Source organism: Mustela erminea, chromosome 3, assembly GCF_009829155.1.
Source record: "Mustela erminea isolate mMusErm1 chromosome 3, mMusErm1.Pri, whole genome shotgun sequence".
Lineage (NCBI taxonomy): Eukaryota > Metazoa > Chordata > Mammalia > Carnivora > Mustelidae > Mustela > Mustela erminea.
The window spans coordinates 21,238,665-21,265,932 of record NC_045616.1 but is presented as its reverse complement, the minus strand read 5'-3'; the positions used below and the strand labels follow the sequence as shown (position 1 = coordinate 21,265,932).

At 34.9% G+C, this 27,268-nt stretch overlaps 1 protein-coding gene across 7 annotated transcripts in view; it reads right to left on the bottom strand.

The window, feature by feature from the left end:
- The window catches only part of DMXL1 (Dmx like 1), a 128,794-nt gene that overhangs the window by 18,191 nt on the left and 83,335 nt on the right, over positions 1-27,268 (bottom strand). For 4 of the 7 annotated variants that reach the window (XM_032335417.1, XM_032335421.1, XM_032335418.1 and 1 more), the window contains 8 exons: positions 25,711-25,841; positions 23,159-23,244; positions 21,792-21,993; positions 20,661-20,778; positions 17,222-17,284; positions 6,558-6,644; positions 3,442-3,563; positions 2,940-3,081 (listed from right to left, as the gene is read on the bottom strand). In XM_032335417.1, the coding sequence (XP_032191308.1) occupies positions 2,940-3,081; positions 3,442-3,563; positions 6,558-6,644; positions 17,222-17,284; positions 20,661-20,778; positions 21,792-21,993; positions 23,159-23,244; positions 25,711-25,841 (951 nt within the window). Of the gene's footprint in view, positions 1-2,939; positions 3,082-3,441; positions 3,564-6,557; positions 6,645-17,221; positions 17,285-20,660; positions 20,779-21,791; positions 21,994-23,158; positions 23,245-25,710; positions 25,842-27,268 lie in introns of those variants that run through there. The other 3 variants (XM_032335419.1, XM_032335420.1, XM_032335423.1) reach the window with 2 other exon arrangements.

Genomic DNA, 27,268 nt, shown 5'->3' with positions numbered 1-27,268 from the left:
GTAAACAGAAAATTGTATAAATTTTTAACTGATAGTATGGAACTATTCGTCCATTTTTTTTAATTTATCCATTTTTAAATCATGTTGTGAATGATTTAAGTAGCCTGTCAAATAAGAATAAGTGAAATTAAAGAGATAATTTTAATTACTAGAACAATTCCTATTTATACAGCACCATAACTACAATTATATGTTATCCTAAGCTTCATAGTATCAGTCTTGAGTAGATTTTTTTGTGTTGTTCTTGTGGATTTTAAATTGTCCATTAGACTAAAGTCGTGAGTAAAGTGGGGACTAGGTAGGGAGGAAGAGAGCTGGCAAGCGTTAAGTGCTGAAGGACAGAAACACTGAAGGATGGTTATGGTTGTAATTTTACTACAAAACAGCAGAAGTTGGTTATAAAAGTATTCTTTTTTTGTTAGAATTAATAATTCAATAAAACAACAGAATTAAGAAAATATTTCATTAATTCTTCACAAAAAAACAAAAACCTGCTGAATGTTACCTCTGTTTAGCAAACTTGATATTGAAATCTCATGTTCCTTTAATTAAAGAAACGCCTAAATATTCCTATTCTTTTACTTTTCTTTCTGACTAAAATATCAAAGTAAAACCATAAGCAAAAAATACATAAGCACAGGTTTAATAAAATTTCTAAGAGCATATGCAGAACATATAAAGGAAAGAAATCATAACTTATTTTAGAAGATCCTTATAAAAAAGAACCACCTGATAATACCAATGTCTTTTCTTGAGGACAGAGTGGGACCAATTAGACTAATTATCCTAACAAATCACAATGATCCCCTCCTGAAAAGCGGTTCTACTAAGATGGAGATAGAAAGGAAATCCTATCCTAACAAGAATGACAAAGGTAAATTTCTGTGTTATAATGCTTTGGAGTAAAAACAAGTATTTTCTGAGCACTGACCATATGATAAACGCCATTCTAGTTAGAGATCATCAGTGTCTAAGGCAGTCATAACAATCTCTCACACAGTTTCCATTACAGAGTATGTTAAAAAAGATAAATAGTGAACAGATAATTTCAAAACTGACACAGGCTATTAAAGAAGATAAAATGGGGGATAATAATGACATACAGAGTGACTACAGGTAGAGTGGGGAAGGGCAGATGCCTTCACTAGAGAACCAAGGGAAATCCCTGGGAACCTGACCTGAGATCTGAATGGTAAAAGAAAAAAAAAAAAAAGAACATTTGAAGCAGAATGCAAGGCAAAGGCTCTGACAGGGCAATGAGCTTGATGTTCTCAAGAGACTTCTTGAGTGGCCTCTCAAGGTCACTGTAATTACAGCAAAGCGAATCAGGTACAGAATGAACAGAGATGAGGCTGCAGAGGCTGGCAGGGGTTAGATCACAGAGGACTACAAAGGCCACCTTAAGGACTTGTTTTTTTAAAGTTGTATTGGGAAATCAGAAAGTTTTAAACACCAGAGTGACAACCTAAATGATCCTTTAGAAAAGAGCAACTCTGGCCACTGTATCCAGAACACAGGGAGCAAGTGTGGAAGCAGAGAGACCAGCAAGATACTGTTAAAGGAAGAAGTTCATTGTATTCTCTGAAAGTGGAGTTGGAGAAATTGCCTGTTATTTCTTTTTACATATTTTGTATATTCTCTTTAAGTTTTCCTTTAAAAGAAGATAATATCAGTAGGTTTTAGAAGTGAATTTTAATGTATCTGTCAGTTGGAAAAAATGAACTATAAATGACCAAGACAGTTCACTTGAATAATTCCTAGATTGCTTTTCAAACTCTTCAATACTTTGAACACTCCTACCTGAAATCAGTGAGCTAGGTAGGAGGAATAAAAGACTTTAATATAAGCTCTACCAAAAATCTGAGATAATGACCTAAGTTAAATCACTAGACCCTTCTGGATCTTAAGTTTCATCTGAAAAATGCTAAGTAGGAGTAATTATAACAGCTATCTCAACAGGTATCTCAGAGCATAGTAAGTTTATATGAACAAAAATAAGGTTTTATGAGCAACAGAGGAACTATATTAATATATAATACTATCAGGTATTATTAAGGATGATTAAACATTTATTAAAATAACTACCCTTACTAATTAGTAAAAAAAAAAAAAAATTAGTATGTGTGTTGGTGGGGACGGAGAGGCCAAGGAAAGAATTCTATAGGAATTAGGAAACTAAAAATAACCACACCACCAGAAAGCCACTGAAAGAATTACTGGTCCTGGGATTCTATGACTCCATGGCTCATTAAGTATTAATAAAAGAATCTCATTGAGGGATAAACATGGATGACAACTTAATCAGAGCTCAAGAAGATCCTCTGACAAAATACAAACAAATAACTGTGGCTATGTTCCAATAAAACTTTGCCTATAGATAACGAAATCTGAATTTCATATAATTTTTTTGTGTCACAAAATACCATTCTTCTTTTGACTTTTTTTTCTACCACTGAAAAAAGTCAACACTACTCTCAAGCACGTTTACACAAAAACAGTTTGACTGACAGACTACAGCTTGCTGATACCTGATTTGTACCAATAAGTTTTAAATAATTAAATAGAGCTCTTAAAATACAGCTCTTTCTATTTTAAATTATTTTTTAAAATAATTTTTATCTTTTTCATATGAAAATACATATCATTCTTCATAATCTAAATTTATAATTTTCAGCAAGTATGACTTACTAAAAAGTTGAGGATTTTTAAAAAATATGTTTAAATCACCCTTTAACTATTAAACTAGAGGGGGGAAAAGGGACAGTTAAACACAGTATTTTTACTTTGTGTGGGGGGTTTGTTTTTGTTTTTGAAGTAAGCTCCATGCCCAGCATGGAACGCAGTGTGGGACCTGAACTCACACCCTGCGATCAAGTCGGACACTCAGCTGACTGAACCATCCAGACACCCCTATCCACAGTATGTTGAACTCTACATACCACAGATGCTCCTCTGCCAGTCTGTGTACTGCCAAGCCAAGGCATGTTGATTGGAGTGCCGGGATTGCTATGTGTATATGGGGTTGTACCCTGCACAGCTGTTAAATCATCACGAGCATGTATAACCAAGAAATCTTCTGATCTACAAAAGAACATCAACCGGAAGGAGAGCAACCCATTAGTTCTTCATTTCTTCCTTTATTCCTGAAAGCTCTAATATATGCTTTTGTATTTCCTTCTAAAATTTTCTTCAGCTCTTAACTCCTAACTCGGAGATAGTACTTCATCAATGTGAACAATTGCAGAATCTCTCACATTACTCTCTTCTAACCCTCAGTTCCTTTCTTTAAAGTGCCTGCCACCCCTTTTCCATTCTGTATCATATCAGTGTCCACTATACTCACAATCTAGGAATACTCCTCTAAAAATCTTTTGGAAGTTATAGTTCTGTGGATATCATTTAACACAATGTTAATGAATTAAAAACAAAGTATAAAAGTACCCTTTGGTTTCCATTTCAGCATCATCATCTACCCAAGTATAGATTTGTGTAGCTAGAATTCCAGAAACATCCAGTTCTTGAACATCATGGCTTGATGCAATTGCTATGCAGTTTCTATTTGCCTGAAAAACAAATCATATCATAATTTTTAAATAAAAAAGCACAACATGTATATGGGCCACTTCTAAAAATGGAAACTACAAAATAGCCCATAGAAACTTTAGGATGCAGAAAAGACAGCATTATCACAAACAAATATCTTGAGTGTAATAACTATCCGCTTGAGCTTGGAGATATGTTTATGTTCTAAGAACTGAAGAGCATCTAACACAAAGCCTCCTCTAAATGGTAATGCATGTACCACTTTATTTCTTCTCCCAGCACTCTCTCTCCGGTCTGCTAGTGTGGTACAATCTCCCTAAGGTTTACACAGTTCTGAAATGTGGAGGGAGGTGCTGGATAGAAGCTCTAGAAGGTAGAGAGAGATAAGGAACATCAAACTAAAGAAATAAAAGTACATTATTCAAATAAGACAGTATCGCTTTCACCTAAAGCTTTTCAGGCTTAAACAAGAAAAACAGAATTTGGGAAAGGAATATGTGAAAGATATAGGGGTAGACAGAAAAAGAGTGGGGAAAGTTTGTCAGAATAAATGATAAATTAAAAGATGGATACTGTAGGGACACCTAAGTGGTACAGCCGTTAAGTATCTGACCCTTGGTTTGAGCTCAAGTTGTGATCTCAGGGTCATGAGACAGAAGTTCAGTGCAGAGTGTGCTGATGTCTCTCTCTCTCTCTCTCTCTCTCTCTCTTTCTCTCTCTGGCTCAGTTGGTTAAGTGTCTGCCTTAGGCTCAGGTCATGACCCCAGAATCCCAGGATCAAGCCCCTCATTGGGCTTCCTGCTAAGTGGTCTGCTTCTCCCTTTGCCCTTCACCTTGCTTGTGCTCTCTCTCTAATACATAAATAAAATCTTTGGGGAAAAAAAAGGTTCTCTCTTTCCCCCACTCTCTCCCCCTCCCCCACGTTCTCTCTCTATCCTTCTTTAAACTAAATAAATAAATATTAATTTAAAGAGTTGGTCAGATTAAATGATACAAAATTTTAAACATCTATGAACTGAAAAGAGAAAATAAAAATGTTGACAGCAAAGGGAAAATAGGATTAAAATTTCCATTATGTAAAATGCTAATACAAAAACAAAAGGAAAAAATGAATACCGAGACATAAATGGAAAAGGATGTAATGAGACTGCTTAGAGATAATTCTCCACAGGTCTCTCTGTTTCTGCATGTCTGGTGAGTGACTTACTGACTGCTGTTGGTTCTGCAGAATGGCTATAAGCCTACAGCATCTCCCTCCAGATCAAAGGGCAGGTACCCTTAATGTACATTAGAGAAAATTAAGGTTCCCTTAACTCAGTGTTCCTTTCGTATAACACAACCTACTCTGTGTGCAGTTATCATTTGGCCCCCTCCCCGCCACTTGTGGTAATATTAACACAGGGAACTACAGCATAAATGCTGATATTCTGGATAATGCTTCTGTTATTAGTAATAAATCTTAGACCTTTCACAGTTCTTAACACAGATAACTCACAACTAAACAAATGGAAAAAAGTTCAATCTCATCAGCATTTTAAAATAATGGAATTTAAAGCAAAAGGTATTATTTCTCATCTATAAACTTAAGCTGTAAAATGATAATCTGGAGAAATAAAAACTAAACAGGTACACTCTTCTTGCACAGTGAACAAGAGATTTTATATAATATGTGGATGACTGTTTATTACTAATTACTTATATATATCCAAAAAAAGAAAAAAGAAAAAGAAGTGAGCTTGTTTTATAGCACAGAATATTTAACATCATATTTTTTTCAAGGGAAGGAAGATAGCTGTTGGGTGCAGACAATAGCTTTCTATTTGTATTGACATATACTATACCATATATTGCACAGATGCTATAACATGAGAACTGTCTGGTTAAGGGGCTCATTCCAAACCTGCCTGTCTTCAACAGAACTAGTAACTATTCAGGGGTGTGTATGAGAGGGAAATGAGACAAAGGATATAGGGAAAGATGAGGGCAGAAGGATAGAGGAACTGTCTAGGAGAAATGAAAGGAAAGAAAGATATTTCATAGGAAGATGGAGAACCAACTGGTGAAATGATTCTGAATGCATAATGCCGTAGGGTATTTATTAAAATAATACTCAAAAATTATTTTAAAGTTAGGAATATGTGAAAAAAGAGATATACGTAATTATGTATAGGGGTGTATTTGTGTGTGTATGCAAATAAAACTGTGCAGCAAGGCATTTAGGGAAGAAAGAAGGAGAAAGTGATTAAAGTAAATTCTTTATTAAAGATTTATTTATTTATTTATTTATTTGACAGAGAGAGAGAGAGAGAGAGAGAGATCACAAGTAGGCAGAGAGGCAGGCAGAGAGAGAGGGGGATGCAGGCTCCCTGCTGAGCACAGAGCCCGATGTGGGGCTCGATCCCAGGACCCTGAGATCATGACCTGAGCTGAAGGCAGAGGCGTTTAACCCACTAAGCCACCCAGGCACACTAAAATAAATTTGACTTAGGACGACTGTATATCTAAGGCTATTCTTTTTTTAAGGAGCTCACAGACAGATTTAAAGAACATGTTATGTAGAAGACTAAGGAATATAAAGAAGAAACTAGTTACACAGCTAATGTAGCTATAAGTCAATGGGTGAGAATTGCTGTAAGTCATGTAAAAACTTGAATTTGATCTAATATTAACAACCACATTCAACATATTCATAGAAGGAAAATAAAAAACCTTTTTTTAGATTAAATGCTTTAATGTGTTGTAGAAATTCTAAAGGCTATTGCATATATAAATATTTGATATTTCTTTCTGTGTAGTAATAAAACATTACTTTATCTGCTACATATCCAATAAATTTAATTATCAAACAATGTAATCATTTTATAAAATAAAGGAACTTACTCAGATTGAAATTTAGGCAGTGAGAATTAGCTTTGGGAAAGAGAATTACTAATACTGAATAAGCTGACATAATAGTAGACATTCTTCAACAATGAATACTTAATAATCAAAGAATAAAAAGTCTATGCACTTACTTTATTAACAGCAAAGGCAGTAATGATATCAGATTCCTTGTGAATTATTCTTGCTTTACCTCCAGGATATCCCAAGTCTGCTTCTATCTAAATGGAAGGAAAGAAAATATAAAAATATAGTGATTTTAGTCATAGAAAAAAAAACAGTATATCCCAATTTGTCATTTAATACTTGCATTAATTATTTTAAGAAACTTTTTAGACATTTCCTAGCCAAAGGTACTGTTTTACATGTTAATTATCCCTAAAACAAAACTAATTTGACCAGGGAAATTTAAATTTTTTCCAGCTTGGCTTCCCATATATAAAAAGACAGTTTATACAATATACAACTTCATTAATTATGTTCCCAATAAATTAACACAAATGAATTAACTTTAAAGGATCAAGACATTCTAATTATTAAAAAAAAGATTTGTTTGCCCTATATCTTAGTATTATAATCCTTGGATAATATTTTGTAAATATAAGAACGTCAAAAGGTAAATATTTTTAGGTTTTGCATACCAAAGAGGATCACTGTTGCTATTAGTCTTTTTTTTGTTAAACAACCTTTTAAAAATATAAGGACCATTCTTATTTCACTGCCTATACAAGAAGAGTCAAATATGGCCAGCTGAATATAGTTTACAGACTCCTAGTCTAAAACAACTTTTATTTTATAAAAACAAAAAAAACAAAGAAGAAAAACAACCTGGAACCCTGAAAGGCATAGTAATTTACCCAGGTCAGTAGTCATTTTAATAGATGAATAAACCACAACTCGATATTCTTTAGTTGAGGGAAATATATCAACCTTCTGCTTACCCCAGAGAAGGTATATGCAAGGCCTTTGAACACAGAAGAGAATACTGTATAAAACTAACATTTACTAAAAATAAACAGGTAAAAGGAGGAGACAATTATTAACAGTTAGAAATGTTAATAGGATATTGCTTCATCTTATTTTACTGCCTAACCTTCAATCTTTAAAATGAATTAGTATAAAATAGTTCACAACACATTTTGAAGTACAGAAGTTATTAATTTGACAAAAATTTAACAAAATTGAGGCATCTGGCTAGCTAAGTCAGTAGAGCATGCAGTTCGTGATCTCAGGGTTGGGATTTCGAGCTCTACTTTGGAATTAAAAATAAATTCTAAAAAAAAAAAGAATATAACAAATACAATTCCTGCAAAGTTTAGATAAAAACATCACCAATGCTTGCCCATTGTTTGACCAACAAAAGTGAGTTAGCACTATTTTTTTTTTTTAAAGATTTTATTTATTTATTTGACAGACAGAGATCACAAGTAGGCAGAGAGGCAGGCAGAGAGTGAGAGAGGGAAGCAGGCTCCCTGCTGAGCAGAGAGCCCGATGCGGGACTCGATCCCAGGACCCCGAGATCATGACCTGAGCCGAAGGCAGCGGCTTAACCCACTGAGCCACCCAGGCGCCCGAGTTAGCACTATTTTTAAAAATGGCAAATAAGAAGGCTGTTGAATGGCAAAGTTGAGTCTTAAAAGATAGCCAAACCCAGGTGCCTGGGTGGCTCAGTGGGTTAAAGCCTCTGCCTTTGGCTCAGGTCATAATTTCAGGGTCCTGGGATTGAGTCCCACATCCGGCTCTCTGCTCAACGGGGAGCCTGCTTCCCTTCCCCCTCTCTGCCTGCCTTTCTGCCTACCTGGGATCTCTGTCTGTCAAAAAAAAAAAAGTTAATCAAACCCAAATAATCTTATATACAAACAAAACTCACGGTCACTGGATATAAAGATGTCAAATATATTCTAATCTAAAATATAATCTGGGGGCGTCTGGGTGGCTCAGTGGGTTAAAGCCTCTGCCTTCAGCTCAGGTCATGATCCCAGGGTCCTGGGATTAGGGCTCTCTGCTCAGCAGGCAGCCTGCCCCCTCCCCCACGCCTCTCTCCTTACTTGTGATCTCTGTCAAGTAAATAAATAAAATCTTTAAAAAACAATCTGATAACAAACATAAAACAATTTCAGTGCTTGGCAAACATGCGGGTGATTTCAGGGTCAACTTCTTTTCTGAGGAAAATCTTACCTCTGGCTACAAGAGCCTCATCAAATGTACATAATGTCAAATTCTGTAATTTTATGACAAAATCCCAACTTAATTATCTGCCTAGTATCTAAAGCATACTAAATGTCCAGTACTGGATTTTGAAAAAATGGAAAGAAAGACAAATGATATTTGCAGGCCACAGAGGAATATGTTATTTGCTGGTAATGGGTAGGTGAGGGGGAAAATATTCATTTTACCTGCAGAGCTTTTTCAAACTTTACATTTATGGGAAAGAAAGCTCGAATAAGCATAAACTTAAAAATCTTCTTCATTGTGAAAATACATTCTTGTCCTCTCATTACTTAGATTTAATAAAACTTTAGTTCGTAATACTGTGGCCCCAAGATCACCAGTGTGATAATCAAAGAGGGGAGGGGAAAAGAATGATGTTTAGCATCTCAAAAGCTTATGCATATTTAATTTTTAAAAAAATTTTACCTATTTATTTGACAGAGATCACAAGTAGGCAGAGATAGAGGGGGGTGGGGGAAGCAGGCTCCCTGTGGAGCAGAGCCAGAGGGGGTGGGGGCTTGATCCGAGGACCCTAGGATCTTCAGCTGGGAGCTGAAGGCCTAAGGCAGAGGCTTAACCCACTGAGCCACCCAGGAGCCCCTGCATATTTAATTTTGAGAACAATAGCAAGTAGTAGGAAATGACCTTGGAGACCAGGCAGGATTCAGCATGCAAAGGGCCTTAAAAGCCTTAATAAAGAGTTCAAATTTTATTTTAAAGCTAGGAAGCCACTGCAGGGTTTAGATAATTCTGGATGTTGTGAGGCAAAGTATACAGAATGTGAGAATGGCTGCCAGATCAGTTAAGAGGCTACTTCAGCAGCTGGAGTGAGAGGTAAAGGGGGATTTGATTAGGGTAGTAGCAATGGTGGTCGTGATTGGAATCACGATTCAATCAAGTGGTTGGAATTAGGATAAATTTTGCTAATGGACTGAAATTACAGTAAAAGCTAAAAGAGAAAAAGCAAGGATAACTTCTAGATTTCAGACCTGATAACTGGGTGAGTGAAGGTACCATTTAATGAGACACAAGTGAAGAAAAAGTGGGGATTTGGATTAAGATTAGGAGAAGAAAGAAAATTCTGTGTTCAGACGTTCAGGGCAAGGTAGCTCTTAGATTAATAAGGCAAGTCCAGAGTTCAGGAAGTGATTTAAGAGTTATAACTTAAAAGCTAGCTGTGGATGGTATTTAAACCATGAGATAACATGAGGAGAAAGTAAAGACGGAGAAGAGAAAAGCTTAGAGAACTAAGTCCTGAGACACCCAACGTTTCCAAGAAAGGAAAAAGATAAGCCAATTCAAGATGGAAGTAATGTAGGGAAAGAAATACTGACAGAATAAATCCATATTACAAGAAACAGTCTGACAGAAGAGGAAACATTCTCCAACTATGAATATTTAATCATTAAATATGATGTTACAGAAAAAAGTGAACCAAGTTTCAAAAAGGCGGCTTCAGTCAACAATACCAAAGGATACTGAAAAACTGAATTAAAGGGAAACAGAACTGACTACTGAATTGAGCATCCTGGAAGTCAAAGGTAAGTGACTTTGACCAGTAAAATCTCAGCGCAGTGGGCTGGAGATAACAGGTAACTACATTAGAGAGGCATGTGACATTCCACTGGGGAAGATTCACAGGGGCATTCAACTGAATTGATAATGTTTTCTTCCTTAAACTGGGTGGTTCCTCCACAGGGTATCTGCAACATTACTCTTAAGTCTTCTCTGATGATTTTTAAAGATTGTATTCCTTTATTTGGCAGAGAGACATCATAAGTAGGCATAGAGTCAGGCAGACAGAGGTGGGGAAGGAGGCTCCCTGCCGAGCAGAGAGCCCCATGTCGGGCTCAATCCCGGACCTTGAGCCGAAGGCAGAGGCTTAACCCACTGAGCCACCCAGGCGCCCTGATGATTTTTATAGTGAATTCTATAAATGAATTTTCCTAGATGGGGGATTACAGAAATGGAGAGTAGCAAGATTCAAAGCTAGGTTTTTTGGTTTTCATCTGAAAATAAGACAAAATATATTTGTTTATGCTAAGAGAAAGATAACTATTTATCAGGGTAGAGGAAGAGAAGATAACTACTGAAGCAAAGTCCTTGGGTAGATAAAGAGGAGATAGGATCAATGTATAAATGGAAAATCTGGTCTTGGACAAAAAGTGACAGCCTATGTACTGTTAGAAAAGGCAGAACAAAGTATCTGCATATAGAGCAGAAGTTAGATTTGGTGATGAGAAGATTAGTCTAAATCTCCTGCACTTATTTTGATGGCAAAATAAAGTCACCAGTGGCAAACAGCAAGGAATACTGGAAGTTTAAGGAAAGAGGGAAAAAGTGGGGAGAATGGAAAAGAGAACAAGAAAAAAAATTTACTACAGAGTCATTAATTTTGGTTGACAGGTAGTTTAGTTTGGGATTTGTGGCTGTAAATTTCAATGCAAGCCTCTGGGGTTTGTGCTTTTTCTTTACCCATGTTCAGCTATTTGGGTGAATATGTCACCAGCTAGACTCCAAGACCTTACCTTTATGGCCCACTTGCTTACACTCCCCCACCTCTGTCCCACATTTTTTCTTCAGCTCTTCTTTCCCCCTTATCTCTTAAGTCAAGCCAAGGGAAAGCAGAACTGCCCCTCCAGCAATAGTGCCTACCTTGACAAGACCTCCAGCTAGCCCAGGCCACCCAGACCAGTGTGATCTCAACTCCCCACTTCTGCCTGAAGAGATGGACCACAGAGTTATCTCTAGGATGGGGATGATGGGATGACTACCTTTACCCCATTTCCTTATCCCATTTAGTACTAAACCTCAGCCCAAGGAGGAGCACACGCCTCATCTGCCTAACATACAACATGTGTATGGGCAGGTTTCCTTAAGGTACACGAGTGACCTTATGCCCATTTCTACACAGGATGACCAGACTTCCCCACCTAAACATGCATTCTAATTCTAAATAAAAGGAACCCATCCACCCTTGCTCAGGGAGGCACAGCTTTGGAAGCCTTTACCCACGATCTCCTTATCTGCTGCAAATTGAGTTTTCTCTATGCCATAACTCAACCGGGAGTGTGTGACTCACTGAGGATGGAACTCAACTTTGGTTCAGTTACAATGGCACAGAGTAGACAAAAAGCTACATGTAAACAGGTTTGGGAATATTCAAGGCAGAGAGAGAAGAGTAAAAGGGTTGAGGGTTTCTATAAAGGACTGATCATAATGATGGATCATGAAATCTAAGGTAGGCAAGGAAGGAAGTGGAAACACAATATGGTCAGCTAAAAAAAGAGAACTTGCATGTGCTAGGAATATAATTTGCTAAAGGCCATACCATATAAAATCAAAGTAAAAAAAAAAAAAAAACCACCGTGAATATGCTCTTAATGTATAGGTTAATGTAAACTTTATAATGTAAAGTTTCAGGCCATGCTTTAAAATTTGATTGGGCTGGATATGTGAGGAAACAAGAATATAAATACTAGTGCTAAAAGAGATTTGAAGAGATTATGCAGATCAAAAAGTAGACACAGAATTACCATAGATTCCAGCAATTTCATTTCTGGGTATATAACTAAAAGAAAAGCAGAGACTTGAACAGGTACATATATATCAATGTTCACAGGAGCATTATTCAAAACAGTCAAAAGAAGCAAAGAACCCAAATGTCCATTGACAGAGGAATGGCTATACAGTTTATGCGACGTATACAGAATGGAATACCAGTTGGGCTTAAAAACAAAGGAGATTCTGATACATACTACATACTACATACATACTAAAAAATAGTAACCTAAGTGAAAGCAGCCAGTCACAGAATGACAGATACTATATGATTCCATTCATACAGATACCCAGGGCAGGAAAATTCACAGAGACAGACAGACAGATCTGGCTGGTGGGCCAGGTGAGGTGGGAGGAGAAAATGGAGAGCTACTGTCTAATGGGGACAGTGGTTCAGTATGGGAAAATGAAAAAGCTCTGGACATGGGCAGTGGTGAGGGCTACACAACAATAGGAATGAACTAATGGCACACAATGGTATGCTCAGAAGAATTAAATGGTAAAGTTTATATGCATATTTTACCACAATTCAAAAAAAAGAAATTTTATACAGGACCTGATCTAAATAATGTTCAGGTTCCACAGAGCTTCCTTTAAGAACTGAAGAAGAGAGGACCACAGCAAACTAAATCCAGGACTTTACTACTGTTTAAATTAGAGCAGCCAGCATGTTTAAAACTATCAACCCTAATTTTATACATTAATAAAGAAGGCTTCAAGGATTCGTAAGGAGCTCAAGGTCCCATAATAGATCTACAGAAAAGGTGACCTGAAACTCTAGGTCTCATTGGTGATTTTCAGCTACTATCACCTTCTACAATGTGAAGGTGAACATTATAAATTACTTCAGCACTACTCTAATGATATAATAAAACAAAACATAAAGTAAAAGGAGATCTAAAGAGTATCAAAGGAATATTGCAAGGAAATCGGACACTTGCAAGTGAACATAAAAGAACACCAATACTCGAAATATTAGGAAATAAAAATATTCAGGAAGTAATTTTGTTTTCAAAACTAGCAGAAAAATGAAAGTTGACATCACCATAGATTTTACTGTGTATTAAAAAATAGGGGACTAGTATGAATAACTTTATACCTATAAATTTGACACTTGAAGCAGATAAATTCCTTTGTTTTTAAATTTTTATTTATTATTTATTTTAGAGACGGACAGAGTGGGGAGGGGCAGAGGGAGAGAGAATCCCAAGCAAGTTCCATGCCCACCACAGAGGCTGACTACGGGTTTGATCTCAGGACCCTGAGATCACGACCTGAGATGAAATCAAGAGTTGGACATTTAACCAACTGAGCCACCTATGCACCCAGACAAACAAATTTCTTTAATGACATGGACTACTAATGCTCACTCAAGAAGAAATAAGTAACAGATATAGACTTACCCTATATCTGTTAAAGAAACTGAATTTGTGGATATAAAAGACCAGATAGTTTCTCTGGTGAATTACACCAAACACTTAAGTAAGAAATAATACTAATTCTACACAAATTTTTCTAAAAAATTGAAGAGAATATTTCCCAACTCATCTTGTGACTCCAGCTTTAGTTTAAAACCAAAAAAGAGGGGCACCTGGGTGGCTCAGTGGGTTAAAGCCTCTGCCTTCGGCTCAGGTCATGATCTCAGGGTCCTGGGATCGAGCCCCGCATCCGGCCTCTCTGCTCAGCAGGGAGCCTGCTTCCCTCTCTCTCTACCCGCCTCTCTGCCTACTTATGATCTCTGTCTGTCAAATAAAATAAAATCTTTAATAATTCTTTTTTTTTTTTTTTTTTTTTTTTTTTTTTTTTTTTAAAGATTTCATTTATTTATTTGACAGAGAGAAATCACAAGTAGATGGAGAGGCAGGCAGAGAGAGAGAGGGAAGCAGGCTCTCCGCTGAGCAGAGAGCCCGATGCGGGACTCGATCCCAGGACTCTGAGATCATGACCTGAGCCGAAGGCAGCGGCTTAACCCACTGAGCCACCCAGGCGCCCTAAAATAAAATCTTTAAAAAAAAAACAAAAAAAACCCCAAAACCAAAAAAGAACTCCAAGACATTAAGAAAACCATTAACTAATATTCCTCATTAACATAAATGCAAAAGTTCTTAACAGAATTTTTGAAAGATTTATCATTAAAAAACAACCAAACACACACATCATGACCAAAGGAAGCTTGGTCAGAGAATGAAAGGTCGGTTTAATATAAACTAATCCATCATCCTATTTAGCCATATTAACAAACTGAAATAAGAACCACATGAACACCTCAATAGTAGCAAAAAACAAAAACAAAAACAAAAACAAAAAAACCACCAACCTAAAAAGCAAACAAACAAAAAACCCCACAAAAAACAAAAACATGTGACAAAATCCAACATCTATTACTGATTAAAATCTTTCAACAACTAGGAACAGAAAATCTTCCTCAACCTTATAAAGGATATCTAAAACAATCCTAGAGAAAACAGCATACTTAATGATCAGCAACAAAATAAAAATGTCTGCTTTTACCACTTCTGTTCAATAATGGACTGGAAGTTCTATTCAGTACAGTAAGACAGTGGGAGATCAGTATAATGATAAATAAATCAATGGTCCAAAACAAAATCCATGATACATATATGTCATTTGTTTTTTGTTTTTTTTTAAGGGAGGAAAAGGCAATTTAGTGGAAGAAAAGATAATCTTTTCAGAACACGTGGTGAATAACGAATACACAGATTAAAAAAAAATTAAGGGCAATCCATACTTTGTGCCATATAAAAAAAAGACTCAAAAAATTTTTGGTAGGATTTAAACAATGCCTTTGTGTTGTGATTTCTTTGTAGGGCAGAACGTTGGATTTCTTTTTCATTGGAAAGTTGCAGTAATGGAAGTAATCTTCACCAATTATAAAACTCAAACTAGAGCAAAGCAGGAGAAAATCTTTGTGACTTTAAGCCAAAGCCTTCTTAGATATGACACCAAAAAAAGGATGTCCATACACAGAACAAATTTTGATGAGGTCCATTGTGTCCATTAAAAACTTCTGTTTAAAACAAATTGTAAAGGGAGTAAGACACGCAATAGAGTAGGAGAAAATATTGGCCAATCAGCTATGACTTATATTTAAAATAGAAAAAACAACTGTTACAATTCTATTAAGAAAACAACCCAATTAAAGACACATTTGAAAAGATACTTCAACCAAAAAGTCCTACAAATGATAAACAAGCACAGGAGAAGATGCACAATGCAAATTAAAACCACTACACACCTACTGGAATGGCTAAAATAAAAAGGTTGAGCATGCCAGGTAGTGGTGAGGAGGTAAAGCAACTCAGATTTCATGCACTGCTGCTGGGGGGGTGGGGGTGGTAAAATGGTACCAGCACCTTGGAAAATACTTGAGCAGTTTCTTAAAAAGTTAACCACACACCTACAATGTAATCTGCCCTTCCACTCCTAAGCATTTGCACAAGACAAATGAAAGCCTATGCCCACACACAGAGACTTGCATATGACGATTCTGAACATTCTTAATTTGAAATAGTTATGAAATGGGAAGAGCTCAAGTGTTCACCAACAGGTACAAAAATAAATTATGGTACAGCAATACAATGAATACACTTCAGCAATAAAAAGCAATGCATTACTGAAATACCCAATATGGAGGAATCTCAATTATGCTAGGGGGAAAAAAGACATTGTGTGTAATTCCATTTACATAAAATTCTAGAAAATGCAAACTAATCTATAACATGAGGAAGCAGACTTGTAGCTACCTGTAAGAAAGAGGGCAGAAGTAGAAGGAAAGGAGGAGGAGGGAGATTAAAGTTTTGGAGGTGATGACTCTATTTTTTTTCTTGATTGTGGTTATGGCTTAGTGTATACATATGCCAAGATCAAACTACACTTTAATAAATATGTGCAGGTGTTTTAACTCAGGTATACCTAATAAACCTGTTTAAAACAATTCTGTTTTATTTAAACATTATTTAACAATGATGTTAACACACCAAACAGAATGACTACCTTTTAAAGTAGTGTGATTACTACAGAAATACCACATACTGATTATTAACATCTTATAAATAGTGTGAAAAAAAAATCCTTGGATGAGAATTCATGATAATGTACAGACTAGTAATTAATGATTACTTAGGCAAGAACTTACTGTTAAATGATTAAAAGTTTCAACTATACTCTTTTTAAAATGCCCAAAGGTCAGTAGACATTTCCAAAGTGTGAAATGCATAAATTTATTTTGCCAAAAATTTGAGTTATAATGTACACTTGACAGCTAATCAGTCCTTTTTATTACTTGCATAGAATTATTTTTCCTATTTTTACCAAAAGATTTTCTTAGAGAAAGAATTAACAGTGGGAATTAGTAGCCTTAAAAAAATATCTTTTGAGAAAATTTTCCCCTAAAAATTACTTTGTTGAGAGGGACTTAAAATCAGAGTAAGAAACAAACGAGTTAAATACCAACTTAATAAAAGTCATACTTGAATGTATGATCATGGGACATGTGGGAGGTACTTCATGATTATACAAATTCCTACAATTTTTGCTCTTGATCTCAAGTATTATGAGACATTATTATATACAAGGCAATGTGCTACATGCTATTCCTATCAGAAAAATAAATGTTACATAAGACTATTTGATACATTTTAAGGAATTAACATCACAGGAGAGAACGTTAACTTCAAAAGTGACATTTGTAGAAATAGAACAGTACCACTATAATTCTATAATGGCTATTATAATTACATTTTATTAAGAACTTCAGCTGTATTTACTCAGAAAAATCTGTAGCCAAAACAGGTTACATTCAACTCCCTTTAAAATTGCATTCTCTTATTAACAAAACAAATAATTTTTATGATTGCATATTTGTTGAAACCAAGGAAGAGTAATCTGAGGGAACAACAATTTAACTACGTTGGAGACAAAGTCCAGTTCAAAACTAAAATGCAAACAGTTCGTTTTTCTTGTTAAAGAATGCAATTTCTAATTTCAGTTGAATGATATTTTGTACCTTATTCATGTTTGGCTCCTCCATCATAGAATTTTTGATGGTTTCACAGTTGTCCTCTAATGACTTCATCAAGAAAGAATAACCACATGACAAAGAGTAAAGACGAGATATAACATGCAAAATACTGGGGTATTTTTTAAAATTATATTTTTGACCGAATTTACTAGAAAACAATACTGGACTGAGTTATTACCTTTTAAATATCATACATCTTAAAAGAAGCATGTATGGGGGGCTGGAGAAAATTTAATGCCTCAAAACTCATTAACCACCACCATAAATTTTATTTCACTTCGAAAGAAATTTTAACCGACTTAACTGATTTTGAAATGCTGACATTAAAGCAACATTGAGCCCACAGTTCTAATGTTAAAAATTTCAAAGCTACTGGTGCCACAGTACTCTAACCTGATAATTAAAGTCAACTTGTTCTTCTTCATACACTCTACTATGCCTTGCCTCCATCATTGTATCTCACTCCTCAAGAAAACCTCCTGATTAGAACATTCAGAATTCAAGGTTTCTTTTTTTTTTTAATTTAATTTTATTGAATTCAAAGTTTCTAATTCTTTCTCTTTATTTAGCCAGAAATAGTCAATAAATTGCTTGAAGGCACACATCCTTCTTAAAAGGGGATATTAGCATTTGTTAAAGAAGTAATTCAAGACCTTTAGTTCTCAGAAAATGAAAGAAAAAAGAAATATTAAGTAGGGAACAAAGACGATAGCTGTCAAGTATTTTTTTCTGGTTGGAAATTATTTAGATATAGTCTATCTGCAGCTATCTACATTTAATTTCAAAATAAATATAAACTGGAAGGACCTTCTATTTTAAAAATATAGTATATAAAAAGAAAAGATCTGAGGATATACCAGGATTTTAAATTTTAACATCAGATGGAGAAAATTTCATTTTCAAGCATGTAAGGAATAAAGAAACAAACAGCAGCAGTCTCAGAATCCTCCCATCCAAAACCCTGGGCCTGTTTGGCATCTATTTACTAAACACCTGAAAAGTCACAGTGACTTGGACTCAAGCTACTTAAATACAATTATCGTTTTACAAAAAAAGAGATGGAAGGTAATTCTGTTAATAACAAAAATAAGCTAGTCAACTGTAAAGATTAAATAATATTAATTCTATGAAGTTAATATTCTTTTTAATTCTACCCAATCTATGATTCCCCATATAAATTTTTCATTTTCATATTCCCTTTATCAAAATATCACTATTTTTAAGAATATCACCATCAAGAATAAAACAATAAAAAATGAAAATAAAATTTAAGAAAGAATAAAGTGGTAATAACTAATTTCTAGTAACTACCATTAATCATGCCAGGTTTTAAGTAAGTTAGATTTACTGGTCAAAACACAGCAGATTAAGGGGTATTTCACTTATTTTGCAGATAAAAAGCCTAAAATTCAGGGAAAATATTTAGCTTACTAATAATTATAAAGCTTTTAGTCTAACATCCATAAGCATGTTTTTGATTAAAATAGTAGCACAAAAATAACTTCAAAATTTTCTCAAGGTATCATAAAACTCCTAAGAAAACTAATAATAATATAGCAAAGGGATCAAAAGGTGTACTTATACTTATTTACCTGTTCTCCTTCCTTATGCATTTTGGCTTATGCTACTCTTTTCCTTAGTGATACTATTCCCTGATTTAGCTAGACAATCTAGTGGTATAATAGCTTCTTGTTTTGTTTGACAGCTATTTAATTTCCCAGATATAATGATTATATCATCAGTAGAGAAATGTTTTTATTTTTACACCTATATTAATCAAATACGGCCATGTTTAAAAAAAATATTTTGTAGTTGAAATTATGCCAACTTTCATATTCATATTATAAGCTACATCAAAAAAACAAAGAAATAACAGAGTAAACATACTTTTTATACAGAATAATGTGGCAGGGTTTTATAAATTATTGTGAGAATGCTTTAACTTCTGATACATTATTTGAGGCGAGGATATATTTAATATAAAATAAGGAACATTACCTTATCAGTAAATACACCTAATTAATTAGTTTCTGATCCAGTACATTTTAAATTTTATTTATCCCCAAATTTTCTTGAACTGTTTAATGGTAATTCATATATGCAATACTTAAGATATATCTTACATAAGGTAAAATAAAAATACTTCATTTGTATTATATCTATTTTATCTATTGATGACTTAGTTTTCAATGTCACACTAAGGTACACAGAAGTTTTCTAAGTTAGCCAAAAATTATGTCTATTTCCTGGCTTGGCTAATTCAAATATATAATCTGGCAAAAACTAAATAATAGTGCATGCAGTTGCCTCTTATAAAACAGTGTTTAAACCAAGAGGCAATGAAATCTATGTAATTTTCCCTTGTATTCATTAAGATTATATGACATCTTGCTTTTTGTTAACTTGTCTTTTAAGAAACCATTCTGATGCACAGAACTTGTTGAGTCACTAAGTTGAAAGTGAAACTAACGTATGTCCACTATACTGAAAAAATTAAAAAAAAAAAAAAGAACGAAGTTAGCAAAAAGAAGCCATTCCATTCCCTTATTCCTCCAAGTGAAATACCTTCTTGTTTTCCCTCCCACTTCCAAACCATACAAAGCTTGCTTTAAGTCAGTTCAACTCTTCTCAAATGTGATCCACAGACCAGCTGCTGGTCTTGAACCTCTTTGTTACTAGTCCATGAGGACGTAAGGAATTACTACCATCACCAAGTCCACTACTGAGTTTGGCCGGTATTTTTAAATAGCAATATTGTCCCCCAAAAAGAAGTAATATGTTAATTTACATTCAGGTGCAAGTTCCCCATATCATCCAAATGGAACTTTTTAAAGCAATGAACTAAATGAGAAAAATAATCGTTAAATGATAATACCATAATATAATCAACTACAGTAAACTTAAAAATTGTGTTTACAAAATTTCATTAAGAAGGATAATCAGCAAAAAAATAAATTTAAAAAAAAGGATAATCAAAAGAACAGAAAGAAAATGTACATATTTGAAATGTTCAAATGTCTACCAACCTAGTTTCAGTTAAACTTCTAAGATAAACTTCTTTTAGCTATCATACAAAAATCATGGGGAATTTCTACTTTGTCTCCCAAACAGGCACTCATGACAACTCAAAACACAGAAAACAAGATGTAGAATCTTCACACAAACAGTATTTTTTTGGGCGGGGGGGGGGGGGGGTTTCAAATACATCTGAATTAGTTCCTTTAAATTAACTTGATTTGGGAAAATACTGACCCCCTCTTTCTCCTTTTCAATCACTTTTTCTATTTACTAACTGCATAATAAATGTTTATGATATAAAAGTGAGCTTTTTAAAAGTCTGTAAAATGCAACTTCTTTTTTTATGGTTACATAAGAAAAAAGACTTCATTAATACTAGAGTAAAAAGGTTTTAACTTATACAGACCTCATTTAGACATCTTTTCTTTGTGAATATATTTCTGATAAAGGTTTCCTGAATTTCTTCCTGCTTCACCAAGTACTGCCATAGTCTCTTCACGGACAGTGCCAGATGGTGTTTGGATCTACAGGGACAGGATACTTAATTATACACTTTGAAGATTTCTGATTAACTTGACCACATTCCCTTTGTGCTCTATAAATATTTATAATAATAAATTAACTGGGATCAGACAATACCACTGAGAGCACCAGTCTTCAAACTTTTTCTTAAAAAACGAGACGGTAAATATTTTAGACTTTGTGGGCTATCTTTCAACCACTCAACTCAGTCACTGATAGGAAAGCACCCAGAAGAAATATTAAAATCAAAGGGTATGGCTGTGATCCAATAAAGCTTTATTTATATTGCAGGAGGATGGGTGGATGTGGCTTCAAAGCTGTAGTTTGCTGATCCCAGGAACATAATATCTACCAAAAACAGATCACTACTAGAAGATATCTAAAAGCAGAGCTACTCAAATGGCCTGTGAACACATACCAGTCCATGAACTCTGTTCCTGATGCTCTCTAAGGTAAGAACTTGCAAAATAATGTAGATCAACTATGTCACTGAGCCACTAAGTACAGTGTATATTGAGTTAACATTTTGTAGCAAGACTTTATTGATGATGCAAGCACTGCATCGATTTATCTTTTCATGCAAATGCTTCATCTCTTCATGGATGATAAAACAGCTTGCTAACTAGATATTATGAGCAGCACTGTTCCAGAGTGGGAGAAGTAAACAATGGCCCACAAGTCAGATTCAGCCTGCCTTTCATTTTTGAAAATAAAGTTTATTGGATCACAGCCATGTCCATTTGTTTACTTATTGTCTATAGTTGTTTTCACTCTACTCTGGCAGTTTAATAGCAGCAACAAGGACTGTAGGTCCTCAAAGCCTAAGGCATTTACTCTCTGGATCTTTGCAGGAAATGTTTGCTAAGCCTACAATGTACATCAAACAAAGACACAGATAGGACCCAAGAACTGCAAAGCAGACAGAGGAGGCCTTAAATATTTTTAAAGTACTAACTGATAACATTCTGAGTTAGTAAAACTCTGACTTAAAAACAGGATCCACAGGACAACCTACTTGAAAGGAGTGTTTGTAGGTTCCAGCAAAGCTTTATGGCGGAGAATTGCAGGACCCCCAGACAAACTCTCTTCAGAGGTATGACTTGCAATATAGTTTTGAGGTGGCCCGCCATGGATTTCAAGTCGTCGGAGAAGAACTTGCTCCCAACACTGAAGAGTTTTTAGAACCGCATGACAAAGTGGTGAACTAACTGGAAGCTCTAAAAAGAGAAAATAAAAATGATCCATGTTTGTCTTCTTCAGTGAAATGCTACAGTTGATTTTAAGAATGACTGAGACAGATATTTTGGCAGAGGAATTGTGTAGGAGAGTGGAGAGAGACCTCCAGAGGCTCAAAAAAAAAAAAAAAAAAAAAAAGAAAAAGATGTAATAAATCTCTGTTTCAACATAATTAGGTGGCCCGGAGCAACAGAAAAAAACAGTAATCTGAGTCAAAATTATACCACAGTTTTACTACTGTAACTTGGAATAATATTTATGACTTATGATGTAAAGTACCGCTATATCGATTACTGCTTTTGGCTCTGATTTCACATTAACGAATTTACCTGAATATTATGAAAATATGTTGGAGAGGAAAAACAATTGCTTTCAATCTTTGCATCAGCCCAATGTCTATATGGTATGTAACTAAAATTTGTTTAGAAAATTAAAACACACAGAAGTTAAAAGAAGTTAAATAACACTTAATGGGAAATTCAGCACTTTCTACTTCTGTATAATTTCATTTTCCTGATTCCTCACTCCACTTTCAACTTTTAGCTATTCTTGCTATTCACCTCCAAAAATCTAAGTAATACGCCTATCCTGTGAATTCTGGATTTTTCCATTTTAGAAATGATGTACTCACTTATTATTACACTATGGAATATAAGAATAAACTACTCTCCCCATCATTCTGGTATAGTCACATAATAATTTTTGGCAAAATTGGTGTTTTTGCGTTTACCTTGTTATTTATAAATACAGACCACAGCTGGATCATGCAGTATGCTATCGCTCCCCTTTCTTTCTGTGCAATCTTTTCTTCCCCTGGAGTTAATAATCACAAAGTTTTTACATTTGCTTCATTTTCTTGGTGTCTACTGCTATCAAATCCCCCAATACCTCCACAGAGGTATAAATAAAGTCTCAATACAGTCAATCACATCAGGTTCAGATCCCCTGCTTTCTTGGGACATTGTCCTCCTGATGGCACCTAACAATATGATAGATACATTTATAGATGGCTGGTCTGGTTAAAAGAAACCTATCTTCTACAACAGGAAGTTACTAAGGTTTTTCTTGACTGCTTCAAAAAAAAAAATGCAAAAACAGTCATTCAAAAGCAATGGGAATAGTAGTTCATGTTAAGATATACATTACCTGCAAGATCATGACCTGCAAAGGGATAGAAGGTCTTCAAATTGTTGAGCACTAACTGCACCATTGCCAAGCGCATCAATGACCAACTAAAAATAAAACAACAGTAGATCTGTTAAAAGATTTACTCAGGGTTTTAGAAGAGTATACCACTCTTTAATCCAACAGTTTTACTATCAAGAATCTACTCTGCAGATATGCTTCCAGAAAAATAAAACAATATATGCATGCAGTTACTCATGTCAGCTTTACCTTTAAGAGCAAAAGAGCAGAAACAACCAATTATCCGCCAGGAGAGTACTGGTGGAAACACTTTGGTTTTGAACCACAGAATAATAAGGAAGCCATAAAAAAAGAATGTTGCAACATGGGGGCTTAAGTGGGTAGGAGAAGAATAAATGAAACAAGATGGGATTGGGAGGGAGACAAACCATAAGTGACTCTTGATCTCACAAAACAAACTGGGGGTTGCTGGGGGGGAGGGGGTTTGGGAGAAGGGGGTGGGATTATGGACACTATGGAGGGTATGTGCTTTGGTGAGTGCTGTGAAGTGTGTAAACCTGGTGATTCACAGACCTGTACCCCTGGGGATAAAAATATATGTTTATAAAAAATTAAAAATTAAAAAAAAAATGTAGAAGAATTCTGAAGTGTTAGTATGAAGTGAACTCCCGTATGTATTAATAAATAATCAAATCACAGAACACTATATATACTATGCCCCTGGTGCCTTCCATGTAAAAAAGCAGAGAAATAAGGTTTCAAACACCTACAAATACGCTTATTTTGCAAAGAGAAGGATAAAAACAGAAACTAATAAAAATGGGTATATGTAGAGAGTGTAGAAAAGAAATAGGTGAAGACAGAAATGTGAGACTTCCAATTTCACATTTTTATATTTTTTTTTATTAAAAAATAAATTTCAACTTTTCTTTTAAAGTGAAAATTTATTTCTTAGAGTACTGGCTTTTTATTACTTTAAATTGTATATATAGAGTTAACCGTCTTAACTATTTTTAAGTGTACATTTCAGTGGCATTAAGTATATTCAAACATCACCACCATCTAATTCTAGAATTCTTATCTTGCAAAACTGGAACTATCCCCATTAAGTAATAATTCCCCATTTCCCCTTCTCCTAGTCCCTGGCTACCAGTATTCTTCCTTCTGTCTCTATGAATTTGACTACAGTAAACAACCTATATGTGGACTTAATCACCACTGTCATGATATTTGTCTATTTGGGACTGGCTACTTCTCTTAGCATAATATCCTCAAGATTCATGCACATTGTAACATTTGTCAGAATTTCCATCCTTTTTTAGGTTGAATACTATTCCATTACATGAATATATGTATTCATCTGTCAACAGACACTTGGTGCTTTTATCCCTTGGCTATTGTGAATAATGCTATTATGAACATGGTTTCTATGAATACCGACCCCATTTTTTTTTTTAGCATATGTGCTCATGATGCGAGCATGGTTTGTACAAATACCTGTTCAATAGTCTGCTTTTAATTCTTTCAGGTATATATTCAGAAGTGAAATTGCTAGGCTATATGGTAATTCTATTTTTAATTTCCTAACTACCATAATGTTTTCCATAGTGGCTAGACCATTTCACATTCCCCCGACTAGTGCAGAAGGGTTCCTATTTCTCCACATTCTCGCCAACACTGTTATTTTCTGTTTTTTAGATACTAGTCATACTAAGGGGTGTGATGTAATTTCCCATGGTGGTTTCAATTTGCATTTCCCTAATGATTAATGATAGCATCTTTTCTTGTACTTATTGGCCATCTGTATATCTTCTTTTCAAATCATTTGCCTGTTTTTTTAATTGGGTTGCTTGGTTTTGTTATTATTAAGTTACAGAGTCTGAATGACTTTTGAGACATGTAAATATTTTATATATTAAAAAAACAAAATTGGGTCAAGTAAAAATCTTATAATAATTCTTCTTTTCAATAAAGGAATATTTTTATTTCATTTTCTCTAATACACTACTTATCTCTTGTGGTATATTTCTATTTTTCTATCATACCATTAACATACAATGTTTTAAAAAGTATATACACCTTTCAGAGATATACAACGTATCAAAAGGGACAAGATAATATCCTCTTATGCATATATGTAAGGATAAAGCAGCAATGGAGCTGAGGGTGAACATTCTGAACATTCATAATTTTTATAAAATGTACAACCCATTTTTAAGACAGTAATCATTGGTATCTTAGGGTATTAGTATTATACTGAAAAGATACCATGTTTTCTAGGCTAAAACAGTAGAGTTTGTTGATCTCAGGGAAGCAAAGAGCAAGGAAAAGTCTGACAGCATTTGTGAGGACCAAGTCATGGATAATAAAAAACTAACTCTGTAATTATTCTTAAAGAAAGGAATTTAACAATTTCATCTAAAGAAATCTGAGTTATAATGTGTGATGTAATTCAACAAGCTATCAATTTCAAACACGTTGTTTTCAAAAATATTATGTATATAAGCCAAGATGAATTTTTAAAAAGAAGCTTAAAATTAAATACTCCATACCTATATGAATTTGAATTAGAATGTTCTTGGAGATGGAAATCTGAGGCTAAAACATCATCATCATCGTCATCACTTTCCAGACTTTCCTCTGAATCATATTCTGCTCTACTTTGGGAAGGGGGTAGAAAAGGCTAAAATAAAAAAGGTACAGATTCAACTCTGCAATTTAAAACATTCAATTATATAGAGTGTAATATTAGCAATTTATCCCATTTTTCAGATACGTCAATGTAAAAAAGTAAAGTAACCAGTACTCGGCTGCTTCTTTTTTGACATTCTATGCCTTCAACCTCACTTTACACATTTCTCTTATTAATTCAGACATTCAACAAAAAATTTATCAGGTATCAATGTGTCAAAAAGTATACTTGCCATAAGAATTTTTTTCTTTCAAGTAGGCTCCATGCCCAGTCTGGAGCCCAACATTGGGCTTGAACTCACAATCTTGAGATCAAGATCAAAGCTCAAGAGTCAGATGTTTAACCATCTGGGTGGCACCCTTGCTATAAGGATTTTTTTTAAAGACTTAAACAGTCACTGCACTTAGAGAGCTTACCTTTTTATGGAAGAAAACAGACAAATAACAGAAAACTAAATACAACTGTATTTAGTTGTGCCATACAGAAAAGAAGACAGATGGGATTGAGAACATTAACAAGAACTGACATAAGGTGATCATGAAAGGTCTCTTAATAAAGCAGCACTTAAGTGAGACTGAAAGCACAAGAAGTAAGCCATAGAACGAGAGGGAAGAAAAGCATTTTAGGCAGTGGAAATTGCAGGTAGAAAGGTGTTAATATGGGAAAAAGCTTGGTATGGAAAGTAAGCGGTTTGACAGGAGCCCATAAGCAAGAGGATAAGTGTTGGGATGAACACTGAAGACAATGGAAGGAGACAGGTGGAGAGGGTTTTTGTCGGTCACAGTAAAGAGGGTAATGGAATGCCACTGGTGAGTTTTAAGTAGAGGGCAGGCATTGAGATTTACATCTTAAGAATATGACTATGCCCACTCCCTTATGAGAGAAAAACTCAAATGGTAAGACTAGAAATGGAGACAAGAGTAACTAAGTAAGGCAAGAGTTGACTGGTGAAACCGCTCTAGAAACATAAAGATGGATGGAAAACCAGATGGACAAAGTAGTGCTTCAGCAAGGCTTAACTTTAAATGGAATTGATTTTTCTCTTCCTCATTCTTGAAGCCTACTCCCACCTCTGCCTTGACTTGTTTTTCTATAGAATCTTTTGTTCTAGGAATTCAATATCAATGTGGACATCTCCCCAACCTCAAAGTATACTTAGTCAAGAGACTCGGATGGCTGGCACCTGCACTAGTCAGATACCACCTTGAAGACATAATGAACAGAGCTGGTAGCTCATACCAGATTCCTACCTAAACTGCCCAGATCCTTTATTTTCCTCTAAAATTCCCACAGCCTTTTATCCCAGGTAGGTCAGCAGTTGTGAAAGCAATGGCCAGCTACAGCCTCCTTCGCCTGGCAAAGCAATAAGACTATCATTCTTCTTTATCCCCAAACTCTGTCATCACGTTATATTTTGG